Raw genomic sequence first — 19379 nt, forward strand, 5'->3', positions numbered from 1 at the left:
CATTTATCGACATACAGTAGTTTTAAATGATATATATTTACAGTATATAGATGTGGATTAACTACATACTACATCAATAAGTCTTTACATAATATTTGTTGTTGTTGTGATTCTGACACGATTGTTCCATCACATGATTAGCAGCATTCGTCTCTACTGAGCTGATAAGTTTCTGTCAGTCAGACTCAGCAGTCTGTCTGCTAGCTTCAGCAGTACACTCACACACACACACACACACACACACGCACGCACACACCTTTTATTAACTTGATGAAGTCTTAAACATTGTGGAGGCAATTAAATCACGAGTTTCTGAAACATTAAAAGCTTCTCAAAGAGTCCGGAAGATAGAACGTAAACATCAGATTCAAGCTGTGTTTATGTTAAACATGTCCACAAGACAGAGCAACATGTCCACTCCTTCGGATTCAGTCCGAGTACATCAACCAGGAGCTCCAGTGTTCAACGTCCTACTCATCATCTCTTCCTCCTTCCTTCCTCCTTCCTCTCCAGCCAATCACATGTCAGACCACAGGATGGCCCTACCGCCTTTCTCCACACTGGCGACGAATGCTCCTGAAGGCGACCAGGACACCGAGTTGATGGCAGAGCTGCAGAACACAAGCATCAAAACATCAAACCCAAGTCACTGCTACTGTTATTGTATATCATCATTAATCTGGTTCTTACTTGTGGTTTCGGTCCAGAGTTCGGTCCACAATCCCCGTCAGGACGTTCCAGATGTACAAAGATCCATCAGCTGATCCTCCGGCCACATAGCGGCCGTCAGGACTGAGCAAAAACAAAACATGGCTTCTAAATGCCAGACTCCATTCAACACATCTAAAATCTGTATTAAATATCACTTTTTTAGTCTTCCAACTGCTCAAAGCTCTTTAACACTAGTCATCATTCACACTGATGGGAGGAGCTACATTGTGGGAGGAGCTACATGATGGGAGGAGCCACCGTGATGGGAGAAGCACACGGTCACATGGACATGGTTCTCCATGTTTCCTGATCGGCTCTTGTTTACAAACTCAACATTTAAATAATAGCCTTTTATGTGAAACAAACACCACAAGTGTCATTTTAGGAAGATCCACTCACCTAAAGGTGACTCTGGTCCAATCGGCTCCACACTTGAAGCCCTGAGCACTAAACACAAACACAGGTTAATACCTGCATCAGAACATGCCGGCTCTCCCTGCCCCTGAACTCACCTGAGCGTCTGTCTCACAGCGTTGGTGCGCAGGTCGATGATCTTCACCAGGTCGTCTCTGGAGCAGGTGAGCAGCTCGGTGCGGTCGTGGTTCAGGTCCAGAGAGGTCACTCTGCCTAGCAGCTCCAGCTCCTGACCTCTACTCTCCGTTCTGATGCACAATATGAGACCAATCAATGACAAAGGAAAGTGTGGTTCAGGTGTTATTACCGATTATTAGTGTTAGTAGATATGTTATTAATAAACAGAAATACGAACTGACCTGATGTCCCAGAATCTGACCTTCTTATCAAAGTGTCCACTCATGACGCACTGCTCCGTGCACACAATGTCGTTACAGCTGGAACCAGCGAAGACGGTCTTCATACCTGCACAGGTGAGACAGCAGGTGACGACTCGGACGGAACACAATGTGCTGACTCGTCACAAGACGATTGAATCACGCACAGACTTTGCTGCGGAGGTCCCACAGCTTGAGTGTTCGGTCGTAGCTCCCGGAGACGATTCGAGCATTGTCCAATAGGAAGCGAGCTGACAGCACCTTCCCACTGTGACCCGTCAAGGTGTGCTAGAGAGACACACACAGTCAAACTCCAGTAGCTCATGATGCAACATGAAACCGTCTCAGTCTTATGGTCTCAGTAAAAGAGTGAGATCAGCACTCAGGCCCCACCCCCTCAGCCCCACGCTCCATACTGTATGGTTCTGTTGGATGTCAGTCATCATCACACTGAGCCTGTAGGGTCTCTGTACAGACTCACTGTGATGTCACATCCTGTCTGTCAGCAGCTCCTGGGACCACCACTGCAAAACTAGAGCATGATGGGAGCACAGAGCAGGGGCTGCTGGGAGCCAAAATGGCCGACGAGGGGGATCTGAGATTCAGACCTTTTACATGACATCACTGACCAGAAGACCGGACACGTTACAGCAGACAAAGGTTCAGAAGACTCACCCTCAGCCTGTAGTCGTCTACGGTCCAGATCCGGCTGGCGAAGTCGTTGGAGGCGGCCAGCAGGTAGGAGCCCTGAAGAGGAGACATCATTATAAACTATATACATAACAGTTTTATGTCTGACTGTTCTGCATGATACAACTTAACAACCCGATTTCTCAAGTCACATTGCTACTGTAATAAACTCACAGTACTTCTGTATTAAACACTCACAGTACTACTGTAATAAACACTCACAGTACTACTGTAATAAACACTCACAGTACTTCTGTATTAAACACTCACAGTACTACTGTAATAAACACTCACAGTACTACTGTAATAAACACTCACAGTACTTCTGTAATAAACACTCACAGTACTACTGTAATAAACACTCACAGTACTTCTGTAAACGTATTAAACACTCACAGTACTTCTGTAAACGTATTAAACACTCACAGTACTACTGTAATAAACACTCACAGTACTACTGTAATAAACACTCACAGTACTACTGTAATAAACACTCACAGTACTACTGTAATAAACACTCACAGTACTACTGTAATAAACACTCACAGTACTTCTGTATTAAACACTCACAGTACTACTGTAATAAACACTCACAGTACTACTGTAATAAACACTCACAGTACTACTGTAATAAACACTCACAGTACTACTGTAATAAACACTCACAGTACTTCTGTAATAAACACTCACAGTACTACTGTAATAAACACTCACAGTACTTCTGTAATAAACACTCACAGTACTTCTGTAATAAACACTCACAGTACTTCTGTAATAAACACTCACAGTACTTCTGTAATAAACACTCACAGTACTACTGTAATAAACACTCACAGTACTTCTGTAAACGTATTAAACACTCACAGTACTACTGTAATAAACACTCACAGTACTTCTGTAATAAACACTCACAGTACTACTGTAAACGTATTAAACACTCACAGTACTTCTGTAAACGTATTAAACACTCACAGTACTTCTGTAATAAACACTCACAGTACTTCTGTAATAAACACTCACAGTACTACTGTAATAAACACTCACAGTACTACTGTAAACGTATTAAACACTCACAGTACTTCTGTAAACGTATTAAACACTCACAGTACTACTGTAATAAACACTCACAGTACTTCTGTAAACGTATTAAACACTCACAGTACTTCTGTAAACGTAATAAACACTCACAGTACTACTGTAATAAACACTCACAGTACTTCTGTAATAAACACTCACAGTACTACTGTAAACGTATTAAACACTCACAGTACTTCTGTAAACGTATTAAACACTCACAGTACTTCTGTAATAAACACTCACAGTACTTCTGTAATAAACACTCACAGTACTTCTGTAATAAACACTCACAGTACTACTGTAATAAACACTCACAGTACTTCTGTATTAAACACTCACAGTACTACTGTAATAAACACTCACAGTACTTCTGTAATAAACACTCACAGTACTTCTGTAAACGTATTAAACACTCACAGTACTTCTGTAAACGTATTAAACACTCACAGTACTACTGTATTAAACACTCACAGTACTTCTGTATTAAACACTCACAGTACTTCTGTAATAAACACTCACAGTACTTCTGTAATAAACACTCACAGTACTACTGTAATAAACACTCACAGTACTACTGTAAACGTATTAAACACTCACAGTACTTCTGTAAACGTATTAAACACTCACAGTACTACTGTAATAAACACTCACAGTACTACTGTAAACGTATTAAACACTCACAGTACTACTGTAATAAACACTCACAGTACTACTGTAATAAACACTCACAGTACTTCTGTAAACGTATTAAACACTCACAGTACTTCTGTAAACGTATTAAACACTCACAGTACTTCTGTAAACGTAATAAACACTCACAGTACTACTGTAATAAACACTCACAGTACTTCTGTAATAAACACTCACAGTACTACTGTAAACGTATTAAACACTCACAGTACTTCTGTAAACGTATTAAACACTCACAGTACTTCTGTAAACGTATTAAACACTCACAGTACTTCTGTAATAAACACTCACAGTACTTCTGTAATAAACACTCACAGTACTTCTGTAATAAACACTCACAGTACTTCTGTAATAAACACTCACAGTACTACTGTAATAAACACTCACAGTACTACTGTAATAAACACTCACAGTACTTCTGTATTAAACACTCACAGTACTACTGTAATAAACACTCACAGTACTTCTGTAATAAACACTCACAGTACTTCTGTAAACGTATTAAACACTCACAGTACTTCTGTAATAAACACTCACAGTACTTCTGTAATAAACACTCACAGTACTACTGTAATAAACACTCACAGAACTACTGTAATAAACACTCACAGTACTTCTGTAATAAACACTCACAGTACTTCTGTAAACGTATTAAACACTCACAGTACTTCTGTATTAAACACTCACAGTACTTCTGTATTAAACACTCACAGTACTACTGTAATAAACACTCACAGTACTTCTGTAATAAACACTCACAGTACTTCTGTAAACGTATTAAACACTCACAGTACTTCTGTAATAAACACTCACAGTACTTCTGTAATAAACACTCACAGTACTTCTGTAATAAACACTCACAGTACTACTGTAATAAACACTCACAGTACTTCTGTATTAAACACCCACAGTACTACTGTAATAAACACTCACAGTACTACTGTAATAAACACTCACAGTACTTCTGTAAACGTATTAAACACTCACAGTACTACTGTATTAAACACAGTACTTCTGTAATAAACACTCACAGTACTACTGTATTAAACACTCAGTACTTCTGTATTAAACACTCAGTACTTCTGTAATAAACACTCACAGTACTACTGTAATAAACACTCACAGTACTACTGTAATAAACACTCACAGTACTTCTGTAATAAACACTCACAGTACTACTGTAATAAACACTCACAGTACTTCTGTAATAAACACTCACAGTACTTCTGTAAACGTATTAAACACTCACAGTACTACTGTAATAAACACTCACAGTACTACTGTAATAAACACTCAGTACTTCTGTAAACGTATTAAACACTCACAGTACTACTGTAATAAACACTCACAGTACTACTGTAATAAACACTCAGTACTTCTGTAAACGTATTAAACACTCACAGTACTACTGTAATAAACACTCACAGTACTTCTGTAAACGTATTAAACACTCACAGTACTACTGTAATAAACACTCACAGTACTACTGTAATAAACACTCACAGTACTTCTGTAAACGTATTAAACACTCACAGTGCTGTCGAACTCGATGCTGGTGATTCCAGCGTTGCTGCCGGTTAGAGCGCCTTTAGGCTCACAGTGACCTGAACTCAGGGAGATTAAGTCAGGATTAAAGTCAAGATCAGGATTCAATTCAGGATCAGGATGAAAGTGAGGTTAACTTCAGCCTGAGATCAGAAACACAAAGACAATAACAGAGACAGTGATGATGAGTCCTGAATGTGAATAAAGTGACCTCATCACATTGTTCACATGGGTCTCCACATCATGACATCAGTTTATTTACATGAAAACTGCAGAGGACTCACCTGCAACGACCTCCCACAGTTTCACCCTACGGTCCATCCCTCCTGTTGCTAGGAGACGAGATCCAGGGCTGAACCTCACTGCGTTGACCTCTCCGTCGTGTGCTTCCTAGACACACACACACACACACACACACTGAGCAATAGATAATAATAAATATAGAAATAAAAACATTTGTGTTTTGGTCTCAGGTTGAAAACTTGAGATCAGGCCCCGCCTCCTCCTCCACCCCCCTCACGCTCCATGCTGATTGGTTCTGTTGGATGTCAGTCATCATCACACTGAGCCTGTAGGATCTCTGTACAGACTCACTGTGATGTCACATCCTGTCTGTCAGCAGCTCCTGGGACCACCACTGCAGCACTTGAGCATAATGGGAGCACAGAGCAGGGGCTGCTGGGAGCCGGAGGGCAGCAGGAGAGGATTGTGGGTAATCAGACCTTTTACTGCTCATCACTGACCAATGACGATTTCATTGATGAGCTGGCAAACGCTACACAACTCACAATACAATGAGCATTGAGTCATGTGGCATTTCAAACTGGTCTCCCAGACCAACCATCATGTGCTGCTCCACTGGTTACTTACAAACACGTGCAGAGCTGTTGAAGGGACTCGAACCTCTGCACACACTCCAGAAGGGGCTTCATTGTTTTCAGGTGAAGAGCTGGAAGAGTTGGCAGGTCGACGCCTGCTGAGGAAGAGGAGTACAGTCACAAAATAGTCTTATAACAGCATAACAACCCTAGTCCCAGTCCCACCAACCCCAGTTTTACCAGCCCTAGTCCCACTCCTAGTCCTACCAGCCCTCGTCTAACCAACCCGTCCCACCAACCCCAGCCTAACCAACTCCAGCCCCAGGCCTACCAGTCCCACCAAACCCAGTCCAACAACCTTGTGCACTAGGGCTGTTAGCTCTTTTCTCGGGTGTTAAGGCTGGCGACACAAGGTAGGTATGGACACCTGAGGTTATAGGTGAAGCCGATAGTTTTAAGTGATTCAGAATTCTTTGTGGATTGATGTGCAGAAGGAACTTTACAACAGTCTGTTGAACATGATTTCAGACATGCGTGTATTAACCAGTTAGAGACACGTCTTATGAGCACAAAATAATAAAACCCTTTTGATTATATTGAGGAATTATATCTTGTTCGTACAAATGATTGGCCTCATTTAAAAAATAATGTCTCCGTTCCTGGACTACGTAATTTAATTATTAAGTATACTCCACTTAAAGTTAGGACCAGGTTTAGTAAAGCTGGTCTGCTCAGCGTCAGTCGGATCCTTGGGGTCGTTTAGTGTCAGATTAGAGAACCAGTGCTGAAACCTTCGATTGGCATTATCAATAATCACTCGCAGTAATGTGAGAAGTCAAACTGGTTCCATTTACCAGAGAGACATGCTATTAGAGCTGGGCCAGAAATAATCAGGCTAAATTATAAATCATCATCAAAGACTGAAGGTCTTGTGAATTAGAGGAACTTAAACAATCAATGAAACAATCTATCAGCAGCTATAAAGCTTTAAATAAACATATCATAATAATAATAATAATAGATCTGGTTATTTAACAAAAAGATCTGCTGATCCACTTCAGATAACTGAATACAGACTGTGAGGATCAACAGTAAGTCTCTCTATAACTGATTACTGTTGGATAATCACGTCACCACAATCTTCACACGGCCAATCACGAAACTCTTTCTCTGACGGCCAATCACGAAACTCTTTCTCTGACGGCCAATCACAGGACTATTACTTCGACGGCCAATCACAAAACTCTTCCTCTGACGGCCAATCACAGGACTCTTCCTCTGACGGCCAATCACAGGACTCTTCCTCTGACGGCCAATCACAGGACTATTACTTTGACGGCCAATCAAAGGACTCTTCCTCTGACGGCCAATCACAGGACTCTTCCTCTGACGGCCAATCACAGGACTATTACTTTGACGGCCAATCACAGGACTAATACTCTGATGGCCAATCACAGGACTCTTCCTCTGACGGCCAATCACAGGACTCTTCCTCTGACGGCCAATCACAGGACTCTTCCTCTGAAACCTGTGATATGAACTTAGTGGGTACGATGTTATTATTGAGTGATAAACAATCGAAAGAGGAAATGAGAATAAAAATAAAATGAGAATAAATATAATCTTTTATTTAAAAGTATGAGAACGAGTCAGCTAGCTGTCAATCAGAGTGTGAACAGGTGAACACACACAGTCCTTCACCTGGAGAGTGGGGGAACGAGTCCACACTGGACACACTCAGACACGCTACAGTCAGACAGACAGTTGGTCAATCACGACACCGACAGTCGACAGAGACCTGCAGAGCCCTGGACCAAAGATCTAACAGCTACATACCCAAATATGTTGGAGAAGGAGTCCAGCAGACCACCAGGAGGAGGCTGGGCGATGTTCTTACTGCAGAAACATAGAAACTAAAATCAGAAAGAGTCTAACGTCTCGTTGTGTTTGACCGACACCACGTCTTCTAATGTCTCGTTGTGTTTGACCGACACCACGTCTAACGCCTCGTTGTGTTTGACCGACACCACGTCTTCTAACGCCTCGTTGTGTTTGACCGACACCACGTCTTCTAACGCCTCGTTGTGTTTGACCGACAACACGTCTTCTAACGCCTCGTTGTGTTTGACCGACAACACGTCTTCTAACGCCTCGTTGTGTTTGACCGACAACACGTCTTCTAACGCCTCGTTGTGTTTGACCGACAACACGTCTTCTAATGTCTCGTTGTGTTTGACCGACACCACGTCGTCTAACGTCTCGTCGTGTTTGACCGACACCACGTCTTCAAATGTCTTGTTGTGTTTGACCGACACCACGTCTTCTAACGCCTCGTCGTGTTTGACCGACAACACGTCTTCTAACGCCTCGTTGTGTTTGACCGACACCACGTCTTCTAACGCCTCGTTGTGTTTGACCGACACCACGTCTTCTAACGCCTCGTTGTGTTTGACCGACAACACGTCTTCTAACGCCTCGTTGTGTTTGACCGACAACACGTCTTCTAACGCCTCGTTGTGTTTGACCAACACCACGTCTTCTAACGCCTCGTTGTGTTTGACCGACAACACGTCTTCTAACGCCTCGTTGTGTTTGACCGACAACACGTCTTCTAACGCCTCGTTGTGTTTGACCGACAACACGTCTTCTAACGCATCGTTGTGTTTGACCGACAACACGTCTTCTAACGCCTCGTTGTGTTTGACCGACACCACGTCTTCTAATGTCTCGTTGTGTTTGACCGACAACACGTCTTCTAATGTCTCGTTGTGTTTGACCGACACCACGTCTTCTAATGTCTCGTTGTGTTTGACCGACAACACGTCTTCTAATGTCTCGTTGTGTTTGACCGACACCACGTCTTCTAATGTCTCGTTGTGTTTGACCGACAACACGTCTTCTAATGTCTCGTTGTGTTTGACCGACAACACGTCTTCTAATGTCTCGTTGTGTTTGACCGACAACACGTCTTCTAATGTCTCGTTGTGTTTGACCGACAACACGTCTTCTAATGTCTCGTTGTGTTTGACCGACACCACGTCTTCTAATGTCTCGTTGTGTTTGACCGACAACACGTCTTCTAATGTCTCGTTGTGTTTGACCGACACCACGTCTTCTAACGCCTCGTTGTGTTTGACCGACACCACGTCTTCTAATGTCTCGTTGTGTTTGACCGACACCACGTCTTCTAACGCCTCGTTGTGTTTGACCAACAACACGTCTTCTAACGCCTCGTTGTGTTTGACCGACAACACGTCTTCTATCGTCTCGTTGTGTTTGACCGACAACACGTCTTCTAACGTCTCGTTGTGTTTGACCGACACCACGTCTTCTAACTCCTCGTTGTGTTTGACCAACAACACGTCTTCTATCGTCTCGTTGTGTTTGACCGACAACACGTCTTCTAACGCCTCGTTGTGTTTGACCGACACCACGTCGAACGTCTCGTTGTGTTTGACCGACACCACGTCTTCTAACGTCTCGTTGTGTTTGACCGACACCACGTCTTCTATCGTCTCGTTGTGTTTGACCGACACCACGTCTTCTAATGTCTCGTTGTGTTTGACCGACACCACGTCTATCGTCTCGTTGTGTTTGACCGACAACACGTCTTCTAATGTCTCGTTGTGTTTGACCGACACCACGTCTTCTAATGTCTCGTTGTGTTTGACCGACAACACGTCTTCTAACGCCTCGTTGTGTTTGACCGACACCACGTCTTCTAACGCCTCGTTGTGTTTGACCGACACCACGTCTTCTAACGCCTCGTTGTGTTTGACCGACAACACGTCTTCTATCGTCTCGTTGTGTTTGACCGACAACACGTCTTCTAACGCCTCGTTGTGTTTGACCAACAACACGTCTTCTATCGTCTCGTTGTGTTTGACCGACAACACGTCTTCTAACGCCTCGTTGTGTTTGACCGACACCACGTCGAACGTCTCGTTGTGTTTGACCGACACCACGTCTTCTAACGTCTCGTTGTGTTTGACCGACACCACGTCTTCTATCGTCTCGTTGTGTTTGACCGACACCACGTCTTCTAATGTCTCGTTGTGTTTGACCGACACCACGTCTATCGTCTCGTTGTGTTTGACCGACAACACGTCTTCTAATGTCTCGTTGTGTTTGACCGACACCACGTCTTCTAATGTCTCGTTGTGTTTGACCGACAACACGTCTTCTAACGCCTCGTTGTGTTTGACCGACACCACGTCTTCTAACGCCTCGTTGTGTTTGACCGACACCACGTCTTCTAACGCCTCGTTGTGTTTGACCGACAACACGTCTTCTATCGTCTCGTTGTGTTTGACCGACAACACGTCTTCTAACGCCTCGTTGTGTTCAACCGACAACACGTCTTCTATCGTCTCGTTGTGTTTGACCGACAACACGTCTTCTATCGTCTCGTTGTGTTTGACCGACACCACGTCTTCTAATGTCTCGTTGTGTTTGACCGACAACACGTCTTCTAACGCCTCGTTGTGTTTGACCGACACCACGTCTTCTAACGCCTCGTTGTGTTTGACCGACACCACGTCTTCTAACGCCTCGTTGTGTTTGACCGACAACACGTCTTCTATCGTCTCGTTGTGTTTGACCGACAACACGTCTTCTAACGTCTCGTTGTGTTTGACCGACAACACGTCTTCTATCGTCTCGTTGTGTTTGACCGACAACACGTCTTCTAACGCCTCGTTGTGTTCAACCGACAACACGTCTTCTATCGTCTCGTTGTGTTTGACCGACAACACGTCTTCTATCGTCTCGTTGTGTTTGACCGACAACACGTCTTCTAACGTCTCGTTGTGTTTGACCGACACCACGTCTATCGTCTCGTTGTGTTTAACCGACAACACGTCTTCTAACGCCTCGTTGTGTTTGACCGACACCACGTCTTCTAACGTCTCGTTGTGTTTGACCGACACCACGTCGAACGTCTCGTTGTGTTTGACCGACACCACGTCTATCGTCTCGTTGTGTTTAACCGACAACACGTCTTCTAACGCCTCGTTGTGTTTGACCGACACCACGTCGAACATCTCGTTGTGTTTGACCGACACCACGTCGAACGTCTCGTTGTGTTTGACCGACACCACGTCGAACGTCTCGTTGTGTTTGACCGACAACACGTCATCTAACGTCTCGTTGTGTTTGACCGACACCACGTCTTCTAACGTCTCGTTGTGTTTAACCGACACCACGTCTTCTAACGTCTCGTTGTGTTTGACCGACAACACGTCGTCTAACGTCTCGTCGTGTTTGACCGACACCACGTCTTCTAACGTCTCGTTGTGTTTAACCGACACCACGTCTTCTAACGTCTCGTTGTGTTTGACCGACAACACGTCGTCTAACGTCTCGTCGTGTTTGACCGACAACACGTCTTCTAACGTCTCGTCGTGTTTGACCGACAACACGTCTTCTAACGTCTCGTTGTGTTTAACCGACACCACGTCTTCTAACGTCTCGTCGTGTTTGACCGACAACACGTCGTCTAACGTCTCGTCGTGTTTGACCGACAACACGTCGTCTAACGTCTCGTCGTGTTTGACCGACAACACGTCGTCTAACGTCTCGTTGTGTTTGACCGACAACACGTCTAACGTCTCGTTGTGTTTGACCGACGCCACGTCTAACGCCTCGTTGTGTTTGACCGACACCACGTCTTCTAACGCCTCGTTGTGTTTGACCGACACCACGTCTTCTAACGTCTCGTTGTGTTTGACCGACACCACGTCTTCTAACGTCTCGTTGTGTTTAACCGACACCACGTCTTCTAACGTCTCGTTGTGTTTGACCGACAACACGTCTCCTAACGACTCGTTGTGTTTGACCGACACCACGTCTTCTAACGTCTCGTTGTGTTTGACCGACACCACGTCTCCTAACGACTCGTTGTGTTTAACCGACACGTCTTCTAATGTCTCGTTGTGTTTGACCGACACCACGTCTATCGTCTCGTTGTGTTTGACCGACACCACGTCGAACGTCTCGTTGTGTTTGACCGACAACACGTCGTCTAACGTCTCGTCGTGTTTGACCGACACCACGTCTTCTAACGTCTCGTTGTGTTTAACCGACACCACGTCTTCTAACGTCTCGTTGTGTTTGACCGACAACACGTCGTCTAACGTCTCGTCGTGTTTGACCGACGCCACGTCTAACGCCTCGTTGTGTTTGACCGACACCACGTCTTCTAACGTCTCGTTGTGTTTGACCGACACCACGTCTAACGCCTCGTTGTGTTTGACCGACACCACGTCTTCTAACGTCTCGTTGTGTTTGACCGACACCACGTCTTCTAACGTCTCGTTGTGTTTAACCGACACCACGTCTTCTAACGTCTCGTTGTGTTTGACCGACAACACGTCTCCTAACGACTCGTTGTGTTTGACCGACACGTCTTCTAACGTCTCGTTGTGTTTGACCGACACCACGTCTCCTAACGACTCGTTGTGTTTAACCGACACGTCTTCTAATGTCTCGTTGTGTTTGACCGACACCACGTCTATCGTCTCGTTGTGTTTGACCGACACCACGTCGAACGTCTCGTTGTGTTTGACCGACACCACGTCTAACGTCTCGTTGTGTTTGACCGACGCCACGTCTAACGTCTCGTTGTGTTTGACCGACACCACGTCTAACGCCTCGTTGTGTTTGACCGACACCACGTCGAACGCCTCGTTGTGTTTGACCGACACCACGTCTTCTAACGTCTCGTTGTGTTTGACCGACACCACGTCGAACGTCTCGTTGTGTTTGACCGACACCACGTCTTCAAATGTCTCGTTGTGTTTGACCGACACCACGTCTTCTAACGTCTCGTTGTGTTTGACCGACAACACGTCTCCTAACGACTCGTTGTGTTTAACCGACACCACGTCTTCTAACGTCTCGTTGTGTTTGACCGACAACACGTCTAACGACTCGTTGTGTTTAACCGACACCACGTCTTCTAACGTCTCGTTGTGTTTGACCGACAACACGTCTAACGACTCGTTGTGTTTGACCGACACCACGTCTTCTAACGTCTCGTTGTGTTTGACCGACACCACGTCTTCAAATGTCTTGTTGTGTTTAACCGACACCACGTCTTCTAACGTCTCGTTGTGTTTGACCGACACCACGTCTAACGTCTCGTTGTGTTTGACCGACACCACGTCTAACGTCTCGTTGTGTTTGACTGACACCACGTCTGCTAACGTCTCGTTGTGTTTGACCGACACCACGTCTAACGTCTCGTTGTGTTTGACCGACACCACGTCTAACGTCTTGTTGTGTTTGACCGACACCACGTCTAACGTCTTGTTGTGTTTGACCGACACCACGTCTTCAAATGTCTTGTTGTGTTTGACCGACACCACGTCTAACGTCTTGTTGTGTTTGACCGACACCACGTCTGCTAACTCCTCGTTGTTTTTGTACGTTTGGAGCAGCGGCAAAAAACACCATTCGCCATGAAAATGGAAGTTGTTTTAACTCGGTCATACATTATGTAATCTGCTCCATATTTCTCATATGTCATGACATACTGACCCTGAAGACATCCATATGCTGATTTTGAATTCTAGTGATAGAGCCACCTATTGGTAACAGGAAGTTACATGTTTGCTACTCTTATACCCATATCCTCATAAATTAATCAGATCCCTCTCAAAATGAGTCAGAAAAGATCTTGATAATGCTTCACCGTTAAGATTGTATGGATTCGTTGAAGGGCGGAGCACCGGCAAAGTTTGATCCTTCGCCGTGAATAAACCAATGTAACTCAACAAATTTCCAAATGTGTGATGAGACTCCAGGCCTGAAGACATGTACAGTCAAAACATTTTTATTATAGTCATAGCGCCACCTACGGGCAACAGGAAGTAAAAGTTTCCTTCTCTTAGTAGGTAAATCAGATCGACATAAAATTTGTTCCACACAAACGTAAGACTTTCATGATGCACACAAAGCATTTTATGTCTTGTGTTACGCTGTTGCCGTGGCAATCCATTCTTCGCAGTAAACAATGAAGGGGCTTTGGAAGGACTTAACATATTTGATTTGTAACTTAACTTGGTATACACATTGAGTCAAAGATGTAGTTACCGGATATGATTTTAATGCTTCAAAATGGCAATTCGGCTCGATAGCGCCCCCTACAAATATTATTTAAGCAGCCCCAGCGCTACATTTGACCTACATGTATGAAACTTGCTAGGCATATGTAACGCATGTAAACTGAAAATAAAGTCTCTTGGGACCATGCTAGGTTTGACAGAAATACAAAATTTGGGAAGCGCATGTGTAACACAGTTGAAACGGTTCAAGTTAAATCCCGCTAAATGGGAAAACTATGCCACATGCTGTTGTAAATGTGTACCTGCGCTGAGTAATAGACGCAAAGGACTCTGGTCAATCCTCAGAGCAATGCAGGATTCACAAATAGGTAACGTGTCTATAAATGTCTGTGGACAGTATAGTGTTAATGGGAAAGTACACAAAAGTTGAGCTGGCTTTATTTGTTTGAATAGTAATTGTCTTAGATTATATTCACCATGTTTTCATTAAGTTAACTATGTGTTTTATTGGCAGTAAAAAATGTCTCCAGTACAGCTAGCTAACACTAACGTGATGCCGTCTTTCTAGACTGAGCATGTGCTGTTGTCCACACGACATGACGGAACTGTGTGGTCCTTTGTGATGAATGCAGGTATGTCAAAGTATGTTGTTCTGTTGAGTGTATTAATGTTTTAAACATGCAGATGGGGTATGTTTTTATAATCTACATGTTTACTCTGTTTCACAATTGTTATTATAAAATGAATACGTTAAACAAAAGGTAACAGTACAGTGTGAGACATCTGTATAAATATATTTTGGATTATATATTTATTCTGTATTTCTCCGCATACATTTAAGAGACAGTTTCCGTTCCATTTCATTTCATTTATTCACATGCATTTAAACCCACTGTACGATCACTGTTTCATTGTACTAGTGTATTAAAAATGGGTACTCCTTAGAGCAACGCAGGATTCACGAATAGACAGAGCTGTTGCCCACACGAGATGACCGTACCATGTTGTCCTTTGTCATGAATGCAGATGTGGAATAAACTGCTGTTACCACAAGCCTGCCCAGCTCCTTGAGATTCATTTGGCCAGGAGACATGTAACACATGTTAACTTAAAAATAACTTTTGGGACCATGCTCTAAACTGTACCAAAAGTCAACCATTTTGAGTGTTGTGTGATTTTTCCATAAATGTGTGTATTTCTTGACTATACGTTACTGAACTCCCGATGAAGGGAATTTATCAGATCCACTTCAAATGTATTATGTTGATGCATGTTGTCTCGGGCCATACAGTAAGTGGTGGTTGTTTGCAGTAAAATATCATTTCCAGCATCGCTCCATGCAGGAAAAAACGTTTAACTCACAGATGCTCACTCCGACGGTCACAGACATTCTCGGCCGCGTGAGCCGGCGGCCAGCCAGTACCCCGACGTGGAGGAGGAACGAGGACCCGCACATCGCTGCTTGCAGCTTTAATTATTATTATTATTATTAGAAGACTACAGGTGATATGAAGAATACCGGTGATATATCTTCCTCACGGCCTCGGAGCCTGAAACCAACACACGCTGCTGCAGGAACGTTTTACCTTAATACTTTTAGTGTCTCCCAGTCCAGCCCATTAGTTCATACTGGTCTTACCTCGGAGTTCTGATGAGCGGCCTCTTCGGGGAGGTCTCTCCAGCCCCCTTGCCCCCGTCCTCTGCCAGAACCTCAATGTCGTCGTCCCTGAGGAACAACACAGAGTCAGTTGGGACACGACACAGCAATATTTCTGTAAAGCAGATGAAAGAGTACTGACGGCTCGATGGGCAGCGGCTCTTTGGCTGCGTCGGCCAGTTCCTTCTGCAGTTTGGCTTGTCTACGCCTGAAACACCAACCAGAGGATCAACCAGCTGTCCATCAGGCGACCCCCCACCCCCCTCCATGTGTGCGGCTCACCTGCTGTCCTTCTCGTTCTCGGCGTTCAGCTTGTTGGCCTCCTGAGCCTTCTCGGCCATCCAGCGGGACACCAGCTCCTGGTTGTCTTCGGTGGTCTTCCTCAGCTTCTCCTCCAAAGCAGAGAAGGTGATCTGCAGGGCGTCGTACTCATCTTTTAGGGTCTGGTTGGCCCTCTCTAGGTCCTGCAGGGACACAGGAAGTCATGTAAGTTATGGTCCATTTCCTGTTGGGGTTAAACTCAACATGTTTGATGTGGAAACAGTTCATAGTGTTTCTTTCTTCACAGAATCAGACGTTTAGAAAGAAATGAAAGGTCTCAGGTTGAAAACTTGAGATCAGGCCCCGCCTCCTCCTGCCCCTCACACTCCATGCTGATTGGTTCTGTTGGATGTCAGTCATCATCACACTGAGCCTGTAGGGTCTCTGTACAGACTCACTGTGATGTCACATCCTGTTGTCTGTCAGCAGCTCCTGGGACCACCACTGCAGCACTAGAGCATAATGAGAGCACAGAGCAGGGGCTGCTGGGAGCCAGAGGGCAGCAGGAGAGGATTGTGGGTAATCAGACCTTTTACTGCTCATCACAGACCTTCATCACATCTCGAAACGCTCAACTGTTGAAGTCTTCAACACCAAAGTCTGCTGTAACCTTCCCGCAACTGTCATTGTGTCAGATAGGAACACTCGTCAGGTCCAAGTGAAGGTTTACCTGCAGGAAGCTCCTCAGCTCCCGACAGTCTCCCTCCAGGCTGGTGATCTGCTGCTGGTACTCCAACATCCTGGAGACACACAGGGACAAGCCTTTTATCCCCTGCTGCAGGTAAACTCTGTGTACTACATAGGTGTGTGTATATTAGGTGTGTCCGTTCACCTGGCCGTGTTGCTCTGGATCTCCTTGTCCTTCTGTTGAATCTGGTTGTTCAGTTCGATCACGTTCTGAGCGAGCTGCAGGACAAACACACAAGGACTTCATGTGACCTTGGGACATCTTCTTCCTGTGTGAGATGCCGATGACATCACTTCCTGTGTGAGATGACCCACCTCTCCTCGTTTCTTGTGCAGCTCCGTCAGCTCCTCCTGGTGTTTGATTCTCATCTGAGACATCTCCTGCTGCAGGACGTCAGTCCCCGAGCTGAGGGGGAGACAGGGACACGTCACAGGGCACCCAACAAAGGAGACAGGAACTTGAGGACTCACCTGGCCTCGTGTCCTCTCTGGACGTCATACTTGTCCGTCTGGTATCGTTCTGACAGAACGGTCTGAAGGTCGGACTTCTCCAGCAGACGGTTATCTAACCAGAAAGAGAGACTGTCATGAAACTGTCTGTCTACACTGAGGCAGGGAGAGACAGGAGGTGAGACTCACACTGGAGGACGATCTCCTCAAAGGCCTGTCTCTGAACTCGGTCTCTGATCTTCAGCTGCTCTGAGACGTGTCTCTTCCACGAACACTCCACCCGCCGCTCCGCCATTACCACCTGACACACACACACACACACACACTTACTGTGGTCTCGTACATATGTTTATAGTGTGGTATACGTACTTCTACTATAACTGTATTTATAGCGTGGTACAAGTACTTCTCTATAGTGTGGTATAATTATTTCTACTGTATTAATAGCATTGTATAAGCACTTTACTGTATTAATAGCATTGTATAAGTACTTCTACTGTAACTCCATTTATAGTAGAAGTACGTATGACAGAATAGAATGGAGTACTTTCTCCATTACTGGGTTTGATGTACTTGTACTGTCAATATGTACTTCATTGTTTATTGTATAAAGTGTAAACATGGTAAAGTATTTAATCACGAAACTAAAAGATTCTGCATATAAATCGATGGCAACATAAGTCGCCATGTGATGACGTAACTGGTTACGGAAACCGTGTTTACACGAAGTGAACCGGTAAACCGTTAATAGGGGAGTCCGGTGTGTAAACACGCACCATAATTCACCAGAACGTGACGTCATTATTAACTCAGGTGACTCACTTGTCGAACTTGAATTAACGCGCAGATTACGTCAATAAGCATGGTCACGTGGTGAGCTGCCTCTGTTAGCATGTCTAGCTAACCCGCTAAAGGAAACCAGCATCAACACGTCTGTCTGAGACCCGGTCCCGGTGGGTCTGGGTTCCCCTAGAACCATGGAACGGGTCCCGGTGACTCGACATGTTAGCGTGTCAAGTTAGCTACTTCCTGCAGACGTTCGTTAAAAAGAAAAAAACATTTAAACTTACACCATTTAACTGCGTTATTCTTCTTCTACTGTTTAACTGCGTTAGGTTCTTCTTCTCCGGTCTAACTGTGGCTCCTTTCTTCTTCTCCGGTCTAACTGTGGCTCCTTTCTTCTTCTCCGGTCTAACTGTGGCTCCTTTCTTCTTCTCCGGTCTAACTGTGGCTCCTTTCTTCTTCTCCGGTCTAACTGTGGCTCCTTTCTTCTTCTCCGGTCTAACTGTGGCCCTTTTCTTCTTCTCGGGTAACCTCAACGGTGTATAGTCACGGTGCTCCTAGTTCTCTTTTTCTTAACCGACATCAGCTTCTTCCGTTGCCTCCCTCCAATTCGGCGCCATTTTGGCTCCTGCACACACTTCCGGGATGGTCGCGCGATTATGACGTCGAGTGGGACCACAGAGCCGAACGTTGGAGAAGTTGTTGTTTCCAGCAGGAAGTCCTGTTGCAGCCTGTTGCTGTGTGCTTCCTTTGTGGTCATACCGTCCACATTACGTCCTATGTCGTCTCCTCACTACCTTTCTTAGACCTCATGGACTTGTCGTCCAATCACAGTGGAGGAGTAGCCCACCACAAAGACGTGATATTAGTATGTTTTCTTATTGTCTGGATTACGCTATTGTTTGATTGATTTTTACTGTGGACTGTTTGGTGTACAATGTATCCATAATGTACACTTTATCCATAATTACAGTGTATCCATAGTGTACAATTGATCCATAATTACAATTTATCCATAATGTACACCTTATCCATAATTGCAATGTATCCATAATGTACACTTTATCCATAATTACAATGTATTCCTAATTAC

The 19379-nt window shown here is 44.6% G+C and overlaps 1 protein-coding gene and 3 non-coding genes across 8 annotated transcripts; all 4 read right to left on the reverse strand.

Annotated features, from left to right (window-relative positions):
- Positions 1-17: 17 nt before the first annotated feature.
- On the reverse strand, positions 18-19037 carry atg16l1 (ATG16 autophagy related 16-like 1 (S. cerevisiae)). Of its 5 annotated transcripts, XM_034548496.1 has the most exons (21): positions 18768-18836; positions 18574-18677; positions 17693-17804; positions 17525-17618; positions 17369-17459; positions 17199-17272; positions 17037-17106; positions 16328-16509; positions 16188-16253; positions 16028-16114; positions 8159-8218; positions 6375-6480; positions 5789-5894; positions 5493-5563; positions 2178-2249; positions 1670-1790; positions 1485-1590; positions 1224-1373; positions 1111-1158; positions 691-792; positions 242-611 (listed from the first exon to the last, which is right to left on the reverse strand). In XM_034548496.1, the coding sequence occupies exons 3-21, from the start codon at positions 17796-17798 to the stop codon at positions 518-520; spliced, it is 1806 nt and encodes a 601-aa protein (XP_034404387.1). In that variant the 5' UTR covers positions 17799-17804; positions 18574-18677; positions 18768-18836; the 3' UTR covers positions 242-517. The 5 variants fall into 5 exon arrangements, with proteins under 5 accessions (XP_034404384.1, XP_034404386.1, XP_034404385.1 ...); XM_034548493.1 differs by having other exon boundaries at positions 18-611; positions 6375-6477; positions 18574-19037; XM_034548492.1 differs by having other exon boundaries at positions 18574-19037.
- LOC117742218 lies at positions 1857-2132 on the reverse strand. The gene has a single exon (XR_004610978.1).
- LOC117742216 lies at positions 5970-6248 on the reverse strand. Its single transcript, XR_004610976.1, has one exon.
- LOC117742217 lies at positions 16640-16917 on the reverse strand. Its single transcript, XR_004610977.1, has one exon.
- Positions 19038-19379: the final 342 nt, after the last annotated feature.

The sequence above is a fragment of the Cyclopterus lumpus genome, chromosome 13, assembly GCF_009769545.1.
Source record: "Cyclopterus lumpus isolate fCycLum1 chromosome 13, fCycLum1.pri, whole genome shotgun sequence".
NCBI classification, from domain to species: domain Eukaryota; kingdom Metazoa; phylum Chordata; class Actinopteri; order Perciformes; family Cyclopteridae; genus Cyclopterus; species Cyclopterus lumpus.